Below are 15,584 nucleotides of genomic sequence, written 5' to 3'. Positions count from 1 at the left end.
ATTTTACTGCCATCCACGGCAGTTAAGGAAAAGGAGGAAGGAAGTCTCTCGGTGGGTAGGGACCACCGTTTAACATAGGCTTCGGTAATAAAGTTCCCAGCTGCTCCGGAATCCAGGAGGGCAATGACGTTCTGATAACGTTGAGCAACTTGAAGCGAGACTGGGAGATTACAATCTTGAGGAGATGGAGAGGAGATCATTACTCCTAGCCGGCCCTCTCCTTGGCGAGCTAGGATTTGGAGTTTTCCCGGACGTTTGGGACAGGCATTAATAGTGTGAGACGGAGCTGCACAATACAGACAGAGAGACTCAGAGAGACGTCTTCGGCGCTCAGCAGGAGTTAAACGGGAACGACCAATTTGCATGGGTTCATCTTTAGTTGGTGACAGTTGGCGAGGAGGAGGAGCAGAAGATTTTGGAGCAGATGATCTTCCACGCTCAGTTGCTCTCTCTCTGAAACGTAAGTCAACTTTTGTACAAAGTGAGATTAGCTCATCTAACTTGGAGGGTAAGTCTCTGGTAGCTAACTCATCTTTAATACGCTCGGATAAACCATGCCAGAATGCAGCATACAGGGCCTCGTCGTTCCATGCCAGTTCAGATGCCAGGATCTGGAACTGTATAAGATATTGTCCTACAGTATGTGATCCCTGGCGTAAACGGAGAATCTCAGACGAAGCTGAAGTTACCCGGCCTGGCTCGTCGAAGATGCGCCTGAATGTTGACACGAATGCAGTGTAAGAAGATAGCAGGGTGTCGGACCTCTCCCATAACGGTGATGCCCAGTCAAGGGCTGAGCCACTGAGAAGTGAGATGATGTAGGCAATTTTTGTACGGTCGCTGGGAAAATTGCCAGGTTGTAGCTCAAACTGAATCTCACACTGGTTGAGAAATCCCCTGCAGAATCTTGGAGATCCGTCAAATTTTGCTGGCGTTGGAAGATGAAGACGTGGAGCAGAAACGGGTAAGGTGGGTGGGGTTATAGTTGGAGTCACTGTGGTTGACGCCCCAGATGCGCCTGATCCACGGAGAGTTGTCTGAATCCCATCCAGCCGAGTAGAGAGATCCTGGAGACAGCGGATGATGTGGCCCTGTGCAGCCTCCTGATGTTCAAGTCGGGCTGCCAGTTCTTGCATCGGCCTGGCCGCTTGATCCTGGTCTCCGGCTGGATTCATTTGGTCAGTGCTTACTGTCACAACTGAGGGCCTGAGCTGACGGAAGGCAGCCTCAGTTGTAGGGGCTGAGATGTACCGGAACCTGGGAGGTTGTATCAGACCCCTGGACATGTAAGTAACATGAAGAGAAACCGCCCGAAGGCGTGACCACGACAACTTGAGTAAAAGTCAATGATATTTATTTATGACAAACTCCATGCATCACAGTAGCAGTAAAAAGTAACATAAAAATCAGCAGAGAAATAATAATAGAGCTCTGGTGGTATGAGACAGTTCTTATTATCTGCAAGTTGGAAAGTCCTTACCAGGCTCAACTGTAGCAATGAGGAAAGCCCAGGGTCGTACCAGCTGGTGTTCCAGGGAAAGCTGGACTGCTGTAGGTAAAATGCTGCTGTGGGTACTGGTTAGAACCAGACAGGTGTTGGCACGGAGTGGATACTGGCTGGAACCAGTTAAATAATAAATAAAGCTTGAGAGCGATGCAATGTAGATGAAATGTAGAATTTGAGAGCGGAGAAATAATAATACCGGTGGAGAGTGGTAAACTGCAGAAAGGACACCGGCCCTTTAAGAGAAGCTGTACACTGCTGGAAGCTAAGCTGGAAGCAGGTGATGTTGTAGCTGGAAACAGGTGAGTCCAGAATGGATCGGAGAGTCAGGCTACACCGCAGATGGAATGCTGGTGCGGGTCTCTATAGCAGAAGTCTGGAGACAGGAGCTGGAACCTGGAAGACATTCACAGAAGAGAGACAAACTGGAACTAGGTTTGACAACCAAAGCACTGACGCCTTCCTTGCTCAGGCACAACCTATTTATACCTGCAGCAAGGAAGGCATTGGCTAGGCAATTATGCAAATTAATAATACTGACAACGGATTGGTAGGAATGATCAGCTGACAGAATCCAAGATGGCTGCGCCCATGCAGACACTTGGAGGGAAGTTTGGATTGTAATCCATGTGGTCTGGAAAACAGTAATGGCGGCGCCGGCCACCGGAGACAGGAGACGCCAGGCTGACAGATGCACATTTGACCACGCGGACACAGCGGAGGCCGCGGCTGACGTAATCGCCACTCTGAATGCAGAAGCTCAGGGACGGCGGCGGAGGCCGCGGGAGACGCCATGCCAGATGTATAAGGCGTTACTGTGACTGCGTCCAGAGAGACAGGAGAGGATGCGGGAATGTGCACATCAGGATAACAGATGGGATCCGGTCCTGGAGCGCTGAGCCAGCCTTAGGAGGCATCTGATAGGTAAGAAATGGCGTCCAGATACCCGGATCGTGACACACCTTAGGGAGAAATTGAGGGCGAGTCCTCAGTTCTGCCCTGTCTGAATGAAAAATTAGGTAAGGGCTTTTATATGATAAAGCCGCCAATTCTGAGACACGCCTGGCTGAAGCCAGGGCTAACAGCATGACCACTTTCCATGTGAGATATTTTAATTCCGCAGTGGTGAGTGGTTCAAACCAATGTGACTTTAGGAGACTCAACACTACATTGAGATCCCAAGGTGCCACTGGAGGCACAAAAGGAGGCTGTATATGCAGTACCCCTTTGACAAACGTCTGAACTTCAGGCACTGAAGCCAGTTCTTTTTGGAAGAATATTGACAGGGCCGAAATTTGAACCTTAATGGACCCTAATTTTAGGCCCATAGATAGTCCTGTTTGCAGGAAATGCAGGAAACGACCCAGTTGAAATTCCTCTGTAGGGGCCTTCTTGGTCTCACACCACGCAACATATTTTCGCCAAATGCGGTGATAATGTTTCGCGGTTACATCCTTCCTGGCCTTGATCAGGGTAGGGATGACTTCATCTGGAATGCCTTTTTCCTTCAGGATCCGGCGTTCAACCTCCATGCCGTCAAACGCAGCCGCGGTAAGTCTTGGAACAGACAAAGTCATCCTTGGCCAATCCGGAGCCACGAGTATAGTTCTTACTCCTCTCCTTCTTATGATTCTCAATACTTTGGGTATGAGAGGCAGAGGAGGGAACACATACACTGACTGGTACACCCACGGTGTTACCAGAGCGTCCACCGCTATCGCCTGAGGGTCCCTTGACCTGGCGCAACATCTGTCTAGTTTCTTGTTGAGACGAGACGCCATCATGTCCACCTTTGGTTTTTCCCAACGGTTTACAATCACGTGGAAGACTTCTGGGTGAAGTCCCCACTCCCCCGGGTGGAGGTCGTGTCTGCTGAGGAAGTCTGCTTCCCAGTTGTCCACTCCCGGAATGAACACCGCTGACAGTGCTGTCACATAATTTTCCGCCCAGCGAAGAATTCTTGCAGCTTCTGCCATTGCCCTCCTGCTTCTTGTGCCGCCCTGTCTGTTTACGTGGGCGACTGCCGTGATGTTGTCCGATTGGATCAATACCGACTGACCCTGAAGCAGAGGCCTTGCTTGACTTAGGGCATTGTAAATTGCCCTTAGTTCCAGGATATTTATGTGAAGAGACGTTTCCATGCTTGACCACAAGCCCTGGAAATTTCTTCCCTGTGTGACTGCTCCCCAGCCTCTCAGGCTGGCATCCGTGGTCACCAGAATCCAGTCCTGAATGCCGAATCTGCGGCCCTCTAGAAGATGAGCACTCTGCAACCACCACAGGAGAGACACCCTTGTCCTTGGAGATAGGGTTATCCGCGGATGCATCTGAAGATGCGATCCGGACCATTTGTCCAGCAGATCCCACTGAAAAGTTCTTGCATGGAATCTTCCGAATGGAATCGCTTCGTAAGAAGCCACCATCTTTCCCAGGACCCTTGTGCATTGATGCACTGACACTTGTCCTGGTTTCAGGAGGTTCCTGACTAGCTCGGATAACTCCCTGGCCTTCTCCTCTGGGAGAAACACCTTTTTCTGGACTGTGTCCAGAATCATCCCTAGGAACAGTAGACGTGTTGTTGGAATCAGCTGCGATTTTGGAATATTTAGAATCCACCCGTGCTGACGTAGCACTACCTGAGATAGTGCTACTCCGACCTCTAACTGTTCCCTGGACCTTGCCCTTATCAGGAGATCGTCCAAGTAAGGTATAATTAAGACGCCTTTTCTTCGAAGAAGAATCATCATTTCGGCCATTACCTTGGTAAAGACCCGTGGTGCCGTGGACAATCCAAACGGCAGCGTCTGAAACTGATAATGACAGTTTTGTACCACAAACCTGAGGTACCCTTGGTGAGAAGGGTAGATTGGGACATGGAGATAAGCATCTTTGATGTCCAGAGACACCATATAGTCCCCTTCTTCCAGGTTCGCTATCACTGCTCTGAGTGACTCCATCTAGAATTTGAACCTTTTTATGTAAGTGTTCAATGATTTCAGATTTAAAATCGGTCTCACCGAGCCGTCCGGCTTCGGTACCACAAACAGCGTGGAGTAATACCCCTTTCCCTGTTGTAGGAGGGGTACCTTGATTATCACCTGCTGGGAATACAGCTTGTGAATAGCTTCCAATACTGCCTCCCTGTCGGAGGGAGACGTTGGTAGAGCAGACTTCAGGAACCGGCGAGGGGGAGACGTCTCGAATTCCAATTTGTACCCCTGTGATACTACCTGCAGGATCCAGGGGTCCACTTGCGAGTGAGCCCACTGCGCGTTGAAATTTTTGAGACGGGCCCCCACCGTGCCTGAGTCCGCTTGTAAAGCCCCAGCGTCATGCTGAAGACTTGGCAGAAGCGGGGGAGGGCTTCTGATCCTGGGAAGAGGCTGCCTGCTGCAGTCTTTTTCCCCTTCCTCTGCCCCGGGGCAGAAATGAGTGGCCTTTTGCCCGCTTGCCCTTATGGGGACGAAAGGACTGAGTTTGAAAAGACGGTGTCTTTTTTTGCTGAGAGGTGACCTGGGGTAAAAAGGTGGATTTCCCAGCCGTCGCCGTGGCCACCAGGTCCGATAGACCGACCCCAAATAACTCCTCCCCTTTATACGGCAAAACTTCCATATGCCGTTTGGAATCCGCATCACCTGACCACTGTCGTGTCCATAAACTTCTTCTGGCAGAAATGGACAGCGCACTTACTCTTGATGCCAGGGTGCAAATATCCCTCTGTGCATCTCGCATATATAGTAATGCATCCTTTAAATGCTCTATAGTCAATAATATACTGTCCCTATCCAGGGTATCAATATTTTCAGTCAGGGAATCCGACCAAGCCACTCCAGCGCTGCACATCCAGGCTGAGGCGATTGCTGGTCGTAGTATAACACCAGTATGTGTGTATATACCCTTTAGGATATTTTCCAGCTTTCTATCAGCTGGTTCCTTGAGGGCGGCCGTATCAGGAGACGGCAACGCCACTTGTTTTGATAAGCGTGTGAGCGCCTTATCTACCCTAGGGGGTGTTTCCCAATGCGCCCTAACCTCTGGCGGGAAAGGGTATAATGCCAATAATTTATTAGAAATCAGCAGTTTTTTATCGGGGGAAACCCACGCTTTGTCACACACCTCATTTAATTCATCTGATTCAGGAAAAACTATGGGTAGTTTTTTCACACCCCACATAATACCCCTTTTTGTGGTACTTGTAGTATCAGAAATGTTCAAAGCCTCCTTCATTGCCGTGATCATGTAACGTGTGGCCCTACTGGACATTACGTTTGTCTCGTCACCGTCGACGCTGGAGTCAGTATCCGTGTCTGGGTCTGTGTCGACCATCTGAGGTAACGGGCGCTTTAGAGCCCCTGACGGTGTTTGAGACGCCTGGACAGGCACTAACTGATTTGCCGGCTGTCTCATGTCGTCAACAGTTTTTTGCAAAGTGCTGACACTGTCACGTAATTCCTTCCATACGACCATCCAGTCAGGTGTCGACTCCCTAGGGGGTGACATCACTATTACAGGCAATTGCTCCGCCTCCACATCATTTTCCTCCTCATACATGTCGACACAATCGTACCGACACACAGCACACACACAGGGAATGCTCTGATAGAGGACAGGACCCCACGAGCCCTTTGGGGAGACAGAGGGAGAGTTTGCCAGCACACACCAGAGCGCTATATATATACAGGGATAACCTTATATAAGTGTTTCTCCCTTCTATAGCTGCTGTATTTGTATTATCTGCCAATTTGTGCCCCCCCTCTCTTGTTTTACCCTGATTCTGTAGCAGGACTGCAGGGGAGAGTCAGGGAGCCATCCTTCCAGCGGAGCTGTGAGGGAAAATGGCGCTTGTGTGCTGAGGAGATAGGCTCCGCCCCCTTTCCGGCGGCCTTTTCTCACGCTTTTTTTAGGAAAACTGGCAGGGGTTAAATGCATCCATATAGCCCAGGAGCTATATGTGATGCATTTCTTTAGCCATATAAGGTTTAAAACGTGTTTTATTGCGTCTCAGGGCGCTCCCCCCCAGCGCCCTGCACCCTCAGTGACCGGAGTGTGAAGTGTGCTGAGAGCAATGGCGCACAGCTGCAGTGCTGTGCGCTACCTTATTGAAGACAGGAACGTCTTCTGCCGCCGATTTTTCCGGACCTCTTCGCTCTTCTGGCTCTGTAAGGGGGCCGGCGGCGCGGCTCCGGGACCCATCCAAGCTGAGCCTGTGATCGTCCCTCTGGAGCTAATGTCCAGTAGCCAAGAAGCCCAATCCACTCTGCATGCAGGTGAGTTCGCTTCTTCTCCCCTTAGTCCCACGATGCAGTGAGCCTGTTGCCAGCAGGTCTCACTGAAAATAAAAAACCTATTTAAACTTTTACTCTAAGCAGCTCAGGAGAGCTACCTAGCATGCACCCTTCTCGGCCGGGCACAAAAATCTAACTGAGGCTTGGAGGAGGGTCATAGGGGGAGGAGCCAGTGCACACCAGCTAGTCATAAAGCTTTTACTTTTGTGCCCAGTCTCCTGCGGAGCCGCTATTCCCCATGGTCCTTACGGAGTTCCCAGCATCCACTAGGACGTCAGAGAAAATATCATACATTCCCCAATAATAAATGCCCACATGAAGCCAATATCCACCACAAGTGGTGGCTGTAGAGGACCCGCTAGTGATTAATTAAAGGCTCAGCAAAGAGGATACTATACGTTATTGTCCTGATTGCTGCATTTATGTGTTTCATGTTTACCAGCGTCCCTTTAATCAATCATACTGAATAAATGTATAGTACATGATATGCAGAGTCGGCCCTAACCAATATGATGCCCTAGGTAAGATTTTGGCTGGTGCCCCCTAGCACCACCGTTGGTTCCGCCTCTGACCTTGCACCTCTTTCCCAGCACCATCACTCCTCACCCATAGCAGTCCTTATTTTGGTGTTTGTACCCCCTATATTTTAAATAGGAACAGTTCGCACATTTGGCGCACAGCCCAAAAAGGGGTGTGTTTTTGCTGGCAAGGGGCATGGCCACACAATAGTAACCCCAATTCCAATTACGCCACACAGTACTGCAACTTTATTCACATTTGATCATGCAATAGTGTCCATAATTCATATTACATCCCTCAGTAGTATTACTTTACCTCATAAACATTACTCCTCACAGTAGAGCCCCTTATTGACATTACATCACACTGAATTGCTCCTTATTCACATTACACCACACCACACACTATTGCTCTTTATTCATATTAGACGACACAGTAGTGCCCTTTCTATATGCAACGCCACATAGTAGAGCACCTTATATACATAATGCCACACATTAGTAATGCATTTATACACATAATTCCACACAGTAATGCCCCTTACACATTATTAATGTCCTTATCAACATAATGCGCCTTACACATTATGACAACCTTTATTAATGCCCTTTTACACATAATGTCCCTTACATATATGCCACACATTATTAATGCCCTTATACACATGACACACATAGTGCCCCCTACACATTTGCTGCACATTATTAGTGCCCCTATACACTTAATGACACACATACAGTAGTACCGTGTTACACATATGCCGCTCATTATTAATGCCCTTATACACATAATGAAACACATAGTGCCCCTTACACATGTTGCACATTATTAATGCATTTTTACATGACACACATAATGCTCCTTATGCTCCACATATTCTGAACACTACTGCACAACTAATCCACTCACATGCACACAGCACTCACACTGCCAGTAACACTGTGACCTCTGCCTCTGCTTGGATACAGATGTGTCCTCATAAATCTTGCCTCAATGCTAACGTCGGGCACCTTTTTTATGAAAATGCATCTTATTTGCATTGCTATGTGGCTAGGATGCACAAGCAGCTTCTGCTGATTAAAATGATATGCAGCATGCCTATACTGTATATTGTGTGAGACTGTGGCTGTATCTGCATAAGAAATGCTACACACAGAATATAGGCATGCCGCATATCATTTTAATCAGCAGAAGCTGCTGATGCCCCTAGGTATATAAAATGCCCTAGGCAATTGCCTAGTTTGCCTATGCCTATGGCCAGCTCTGATGATATGTGAAACTCAATCACAAAATGATTACTTTGCATTATTGCTGCTGAATCACAGGGTATGCTTACTGTTTTACATCTTCTGAAGCTTTATGAGGATTGTACCTGTTTATGGAACTAGTTCTCCAGTGTACCGACCTGCTGAGCTAATAAACAAACATTTGGGTTTGTTTTCTCATTGAATAAAAAATGGTAAACAGTCTTGTTCATTATCCAGATATATAAAAACTTATGTTTTACTTTAATAAGAAAATCTTTCGACAGCAGTAGGAAATAAACGTAACGGTGTAATGCGTACCATTTGATTCACTTAGAAAACTCTGTCCTCCATAATGGCTGCCATGCGATCGGCGGTTAATGGCAGACCCTTGAAAGCTAAGATTATGGCTGCTCGTGGTCTTTTGTGTATTGCTCAGAAATTCATATGGCTTCTCTCTAAAAACAGAGGAGATAATACACAAGGTAGCATAAGAATAACAGAAAAGATTAGGAAGAAGGCAGTGTCTCCTCTATGGTTAAGGTACATTACAGGAAATAATAGGAATTTAATACCTACCTGTAATTCCTTTTCTCCTAGTCCGTAATTGATACTGGGGTTTTGTACTTTAGTACCATGGGGTATAGATCGGGTCCACTGGAGCCTGGCACTTTAAAAACTTTTAGTGTGTGCATGTGTGTGCTGGCTCCTCCCCTCTATGCCCCTCCTATCAGACTCAGTCAAGGAAACTGTGCCCGAGGAGACGGACATAATCTGAGATAAGAACGAAACAACAGCGGTGAGGCAATAAGCCAACACACAACCATAAATTAAAGGAGGGCACTAACCAGAATAGAGGATAGCAACACCAACCTAACCAGGATAGCACAGCTATCCCAACAACAGAAGAGGACCGCAACATCAGTCCAACCAAAAACTTACACAGGTAAGCCGGAACAAAGCTCTGAGGCTGGTGCCCAGTATCCACTATAGACTAGGAGAAAAGGAATTACCGGTAGGTATTAAATTCCTATTTTCTCTTACAGGACGTGGTGGATCTTACAGGTGGATACTGGTGTCTTTTACTTTAGTACCATGAGGAAGTCCCAAAGCTCCCAAACGGGCAGGTGAGTGCTGAGACCCCTGTAAAACCGCCTGACCAAACTGAAGGTCATCCTTGGCCAAGGTATCGAACCTACAGAATTTAACAAACGTGTTCGAACCAGACCAAGCTGCAGCTCGGCACAACTGTAGGGCCGAGACAACCTGGGCAGCCGCCCAGGAGGACCCCACCGACCTTATCAAGTGGGACTGAATAGACGTCGGCAAGAGCAGAGCCACCGAAGTATACGCCTGTTGAATGGTCAACCTGAGCCAACGAGCAATAGATTGCTTAGAAGCTGGCCAACCAATTTTGGAGGCATCATAAAGGACAAACAGCGAGTCAGATTTCCAATAACATGCCGTCCTTTTGACATAAATCTTCAGAGCCCTGACCACATCCAAGGACTCAGGGCCCACAGAAGCGTCAGACAACACTGGAACCACAATAGGCTAGTTCACATGAAAGGCAGACACCATTTTAGGCAAAAACTGAGGATGGGTCCAAAGTTCCGCTCTGTCTTCATGAAAAATCAAGTAAGGGCTTTTACAGGATAAGGCCCCTAATTCAGAGACATGTCTGGCAGACGCCAATGCCATTAACATCACTGTCTTCCAGGCGAGAAATTTCAACTCCACCCTATGGAAGGGTTCAAACCAATCTGATTGGAGAAAGGATAGAACCACATTGAGAACCCACGGAGCCTTGGGAGGAACAAAGGGTGGTTGCATATGAAGAACTCCCTTAAAGAAAGTCGGTACTTCTGGTAACAGGGCAAGTTGTTTCTGGAAGAAAACAGAGAGCGTAGACGTAGGCCCATATCCACTCCCGCTTGTAGGAAAAGCAGAAAACGACCAAGTTTAAACTCCACAGGAGAAACCCTTCTACTTTCACACCAGAAAACATACTTTTTCCAGATACGATGATAGTGTTTTGACGTAACCATCTTCCTGGCCTGGACCATGGTGGAAATAACCTGAGAGGGGAGACCTTTTTTTGCTAGAATCTCCCTCTCAACTTCCAAGCCGTCAAACGTAGCCACTGTAAGTCTGGATAGACAAATGGATCTTGCTAAAGAAGATCTTCTTGGAGCGGCAGAAGCCAGGGATCCTCCAGAAACATGGTCAGGAGGTCCGAGTACCACGCCCGTCGAGGCCAATCTGGGGCAATTAGAACTGCCTGAATGCTTTCCCTTCTTAGTCTTTTGAGGACCCTTGGGATTAGCGGTAGTGGAGGGAACAGGTACACAAACTGGTACATCCACGGTATCGTCAGAGCGCCCACTGCTACAGCTTGCGGATCCCTCATTCCGGAACAGTAAAGGCATAGCTTCTTGTTGAGTCGAGAAGCCATCAGATCTATCTGTGGACGGCCCAACCGGTGAATTAACTGTTGAAACACCTTGGATGTAGGCCCCATTCCCCGGGATGTAGGTCGTGCCTGCTGAGGAAGTCCGCTTCCCAGTTGTCCACTCCCAGAATGAATATGGCGGTGATGGCCCTTGCGTTCGCCTCCGCCCAGAGGAGGATCTTCGACACCTCTTGCATCGCCGCTCTGCTTCTTGTTCCCTCTTGACGGTTGATGTATGCCACTGCCGTGGCGTTGTCCGAATGAGCCTGGATCGCCTGATCCTTCAGGAGATGAGAAGCCTGCAGAAGAGCATTGTAAACTGCCCTGAGTTCCAGGATGTTTATTGGTAGGGCAGATTCCTGTCGTGACCAAATCCCCTGGAACTGGGTCCATTGGGTTACAGCCCCCAACCCCGGAGGCTGGCATCCGTTGTCAGTAAAATCCACAGGTAGCTACTGAAACTCCTGCCCTCCACCAGGTGAGGAACCTGTATCCACTGTAAGAGAGAAATCCAGGCTTGCGGGGACAACATCACTTCCTGATGCATGTGAAGGTGAGACCCTGACCATTTGTCCAGCAGATCCAGCTGAAATGATTGGGCATGAAACCTGCCATATTGGATTGCCTCATAAGCAGCCACCATCTTGCCCAGTAATCGGATGCAAAGATGTATGGATACCTTGCGAGGACCGAGCACTGAGCAAACCATAACCTGGATAGTCAAGGCTTTGTCCCTTGGGAGAAACACCTTTTGAGACACAGTATCCAGTATCATTCCCAGGAACTGAAGACATCGGGTCGGTTCCAGGTGAGACTTCTGAAAATGTAGGATCCACCCATGACCCGTCAGTAGTCGAGTCGTCAGATCGATGCTGTCCAGCAGACACACCATGGACACAGCCTTTATTAGGAGATCGTCCAATTAGGGGACTATGTTCACTCCCAACATGCGCAGCTGCAGTATCATCTCCGCCATGACTTTGGTGAAAAACCCTCGGAGCTGTGGATAATCCAAAGGGTAAGGCCTGAAACTGGAAATGGTCGTTCAATATGGCGAACCTGAGGTAAACCTGATGAGAGGGCCACATGGGAATGTGTAGGTAAGCATATGTGAAATCCAGAGATTCCATGAACTCCCCCTCCTTCAGCGCGGACACCACCGTCCGCAGGGAGTCCATCTTGAATTTGAATACCCGCAGATAAGGGTTAGAGACTTCAAGTTCAAGATGGGGCGCACCGAACCGTCTGGTTTGGGTACGACAAAAAGACTGGAGAGAAAATAAGAATTTACTTACCGATAATTCTATTTCTCGTAGTCCGTAGTGGATGCTGGGGACTCCGTAAGGACCATGGGGAATAGCGGCTCCGCAGGAGACTGGGCACAAAAGTAAAGTTTTAGAACTACCTGGTGTGCACTGGCTCCTCCCCCCATGACCCTCCTCCAAGCCTCAGTTAGGATACTGTGCCCGGACGAGCGTACACAATAAGGAAGGATTTTGAATCCCGGGTAAGACTCATACCAGCCACACCAATCACACCATATAACTTGTGATCTAAACCCAGTTAACAGCATGATAACAGAGGAGCCTCTAGAACAGATGGCTCACTACAGCAATAACCCGATTTTTTGGTAACAATAACTATGTACCAGTATTGCAGACAATCCGCACTTGGGATGGGCGCCCAGCATCCACTACGGACTACGAGAAATAGAATTATCGGTAAGTAAATTCTTATTTTCTCTGACGTCCTAGTGGATGCTGGGGACTCCGTAAGGACCATGGGGATTATACCAAAGCTCCCAAACGGGCGGGAGAGTGCGGATGACTCTGCAGCACCAAATGAGAGAACTCCAGGTCCTCCTCAGCCAGGGTATCGAATTTGTAAAATTTAGCAAACGTTTTCTGACTCCAGCCGTCCTGGAAACCTATATTCCCAGGGCCCTGACAACGTCTAGCAACTTGGAGTCCTCCAAGTCCCTAGTAGCCGCAGGCACCACAATAGGTTGATTCAGGTGAAACGCTGAAAACCACCTTAGGGAGAAACTGAGGACAAGTCCTCAATTCCGCCCTGTCCGAATGGAAAATCAGATGAGGGCTTTTACAGGATAAAGCCGCCAATTCTGACACGCACCTGGCCCAGGCCAGGGCCAACAGCATGACCACTTTCCATGTGAGATATTTTAACTCCACATATTTAAGTGGTTCAAACCAATGTGACTTTTGGAACCCAAAAACTACATTTAGATCCCAAGGTGCCACTGGAGGCACAAAAGGAGGCTGTATATACAGTACCCCTTTCACAAACGTCTGAACTTCAGGGACTGAAGCTAGTTCTTTTTGGAAGAAAATTGACAGGGCCGAAATTTGAACCTTAATGGACCCCCATTTCAGGCCCACAGACACTCCTGTTTGCAGGAAATGTAGGAATCGACCTAGTTGAAAATTCCTCCGTCGGGGCCTTACTGGCCTCGCACCACGCAACATATTTTCGCCAAATGCGGTGATAATGTTTTGCGGTTATATCTTTCCTGGCTTTGATCAGGATAGGAATGACTTCATCCGGAATGCCTTTCTCCTTCAGGATCCGGCGTTCAACCGCCATGCCGTCAAACGCAGCCGCGGTAAGTCTTGGAACAGACAGGGTCCTTGCTGGAGCAGGTCCCTTCTTAGAGGTAGAGGCCACGGATCCTCCGTGAGCATCTCTTGAAGTTCCGGTTACCAAGTCCTTCTTGGCCAATCCGGAGCCACGAATATAGTGCTTACTCCTCTCCATCTTATAATTCTCAGTACCTTGGGTATGAGAGGCAGAGGAGGGAACACATACACTGACTGGTACACCCACTGTGTTACCAGAGCGTCTACAGCTATTGCCTGAGGGTCCCTTGACCTGGCGCAATACTTGTCGAGTTTTATAAACATGTGGAAGACTTCTGGGTGAAGTCCCCACTCTCCTGGGTGGGGGTCGTGTCTGCTGAGGAAGTCTGCTTCCCAGTTGTCCACTCACGGAATGAATACTGCTGACAGTGCTATCACATGATTTTCCGCCCAGCGAAGAATCCTTGCAGCTTCTGCCTTGCCCTCCTGCTTCTTGTGTCACCCTGTCTGTTTACGTGGGTGACTGCCGTGATGTTGTCCGAATGGATCAACTCCGGGTGACCTTGAAGCAGAGGTCTTGCTGAGCTTAGAGCATTGTAAATGGCCCTTAGCTTCAGGATATTTATGTGAAGTGATGTCTCCAGGCTTGACCATAAGCTCTGGAAATTCCTTCCCTGTGTGACTGCTCCCCAGCCTCGCAGGCTGTCATCCGTGGTCACCAGGACCCAGTCCTGAATGTCGAATCTGCGGCCCTCTAGAAGATGAGCACTCTGCAACCACCACAGGAGAGACACCCTTGTGCTTGGTGACAGGGTTATCCGCTGATGCATCTGAAGATGCGACCCGGACCATTTGTCCAGCAGGTCCCACTGGAAAGTTCTTGCGTGGAATCTGCCGAATGGGATTGCTTCGTAGGAAGCCACCATTTTTCCCAGAACCCTTTCATTGATGTACTGAGACTTGGCTCGGTTATAGGAGGTTCCCGACTAGCTCGGATAACTCCCTGACTTTCTCCTCCGGGAGAAACACCTTTTTCTGGACTGTGTCCAGGATCATCCCTAGGAACAGAAGACGAGTCGTCGGAATCAGCTGCGATTTTGGAATATTGAGAATCCAATCGTGCTGCCGCAACACTACCTGAGATAGTGCTACACCGACCTCCAACTGTTCCCTGGATCTTACCCTTATCAGGGAATCGTCCAAGTAAGGGATAACTAAAATTCCCTTCCTTCGAAAGAGTATCATCATTTCGGCCATTACCTTGGTAAAGACCCGGGGTGCCGTGGACCATCCATACGGCAGCGTCTGAAACTGATAGTGACAGTTCTGTACCACAAACCTGAGGTACCCTTGGTGAGAAAGGTAAATTGGGACATGAAGGTAAGCATCCTTGATGTCCCGAGACATCATGTAGTCCCCTTCTTCCAGGTTCGCAATCACTGCTCTGAGTGACTCAATCTTGAATTTGAACCTCCGTATGTAAGTGTTCAAGATTTTAGATTTAGAATCGGTCTCACCGAGCCGTCCGGCTTCGGTACCACAACAGTGTGGAATAATACCCCGTTCCCTGTTGCAGGAGGGGTACCTTGATTATCACCTGCTGGGAATACAGCTTGTGAATGGCTTCCAAAACTGCCTCCCTGTCAGAGGGAGACATCGGTAAAGCCGACTTTAGGAAACGGCGAGGGGGAGACGTCTCGAATTCCAATTTGTACCCCTGAGATATCACCTGAAGGATCCAGGGGTCTAATTGCGAGTGAGCCCACTGCGCGCTGAAATTCATTGAGACGGGCCCCCACCGTGCCTGATTCTGCTTGTAAAGCCCCAGCGTCATACTGAGGGCTTGGCAGAGGCGGGAGAGGGCTTCTGTTCCTGGGAACTGGCTGATTTCTGCAGCCTTTTTCCTCTCTCTCTGTCACTGGGCAGAAATGAGGAACCTTTTGCCCGCTTGCCCACGAAAGGACTGCGCCTGATAATACGGCG

General features: G+C 48.7%; 1 protein-coding gene across 2 annotated transcripts in view; it reads right to left on the bottom strand.

The window, feature by feature from the left end:
- The window catches only part of LOC134966345 (uncharacterized), an 80,445-nt gene that overhangs the window by 39,867 nt on the left and 24,994 nt on the right, over positions 1-15,584 (bottom strand). For both annotated transcript variants that reach the window (XM_063943016.1, XM_063943017.1), the window contains exon 2: positions 8,874-9,010. In XM_063943016.1, coding sequence (XP_063799086.1) covers positions 8,874-9,010 — 137 coding nt within the window. The remainder of the gene's footprint in view (positions 1-8,873; positions 9,011-15,584) is intronic.

Source organism: Pseudophryne corroboree, chromosome 10 (genome assembly GCF_028390025.1).
Source record: "Pseudophryne corroboree isolate aPseCor3 chromosome 10, aPseCor3.hap2, whole genome shotgun sequence".
Classification (NCBI taxonomy): Eukaryota; Metazoa; Chordata; class Amphibia; order Anura; family Myobatrachidae; genus Pseudophryne; species Pseudophryne corroboree.
The sequence above is the reverse complement of the archived record's forward strand: the minus strand, read 5'-3'. Positions and strand labels throughout refer to the sequence as shown.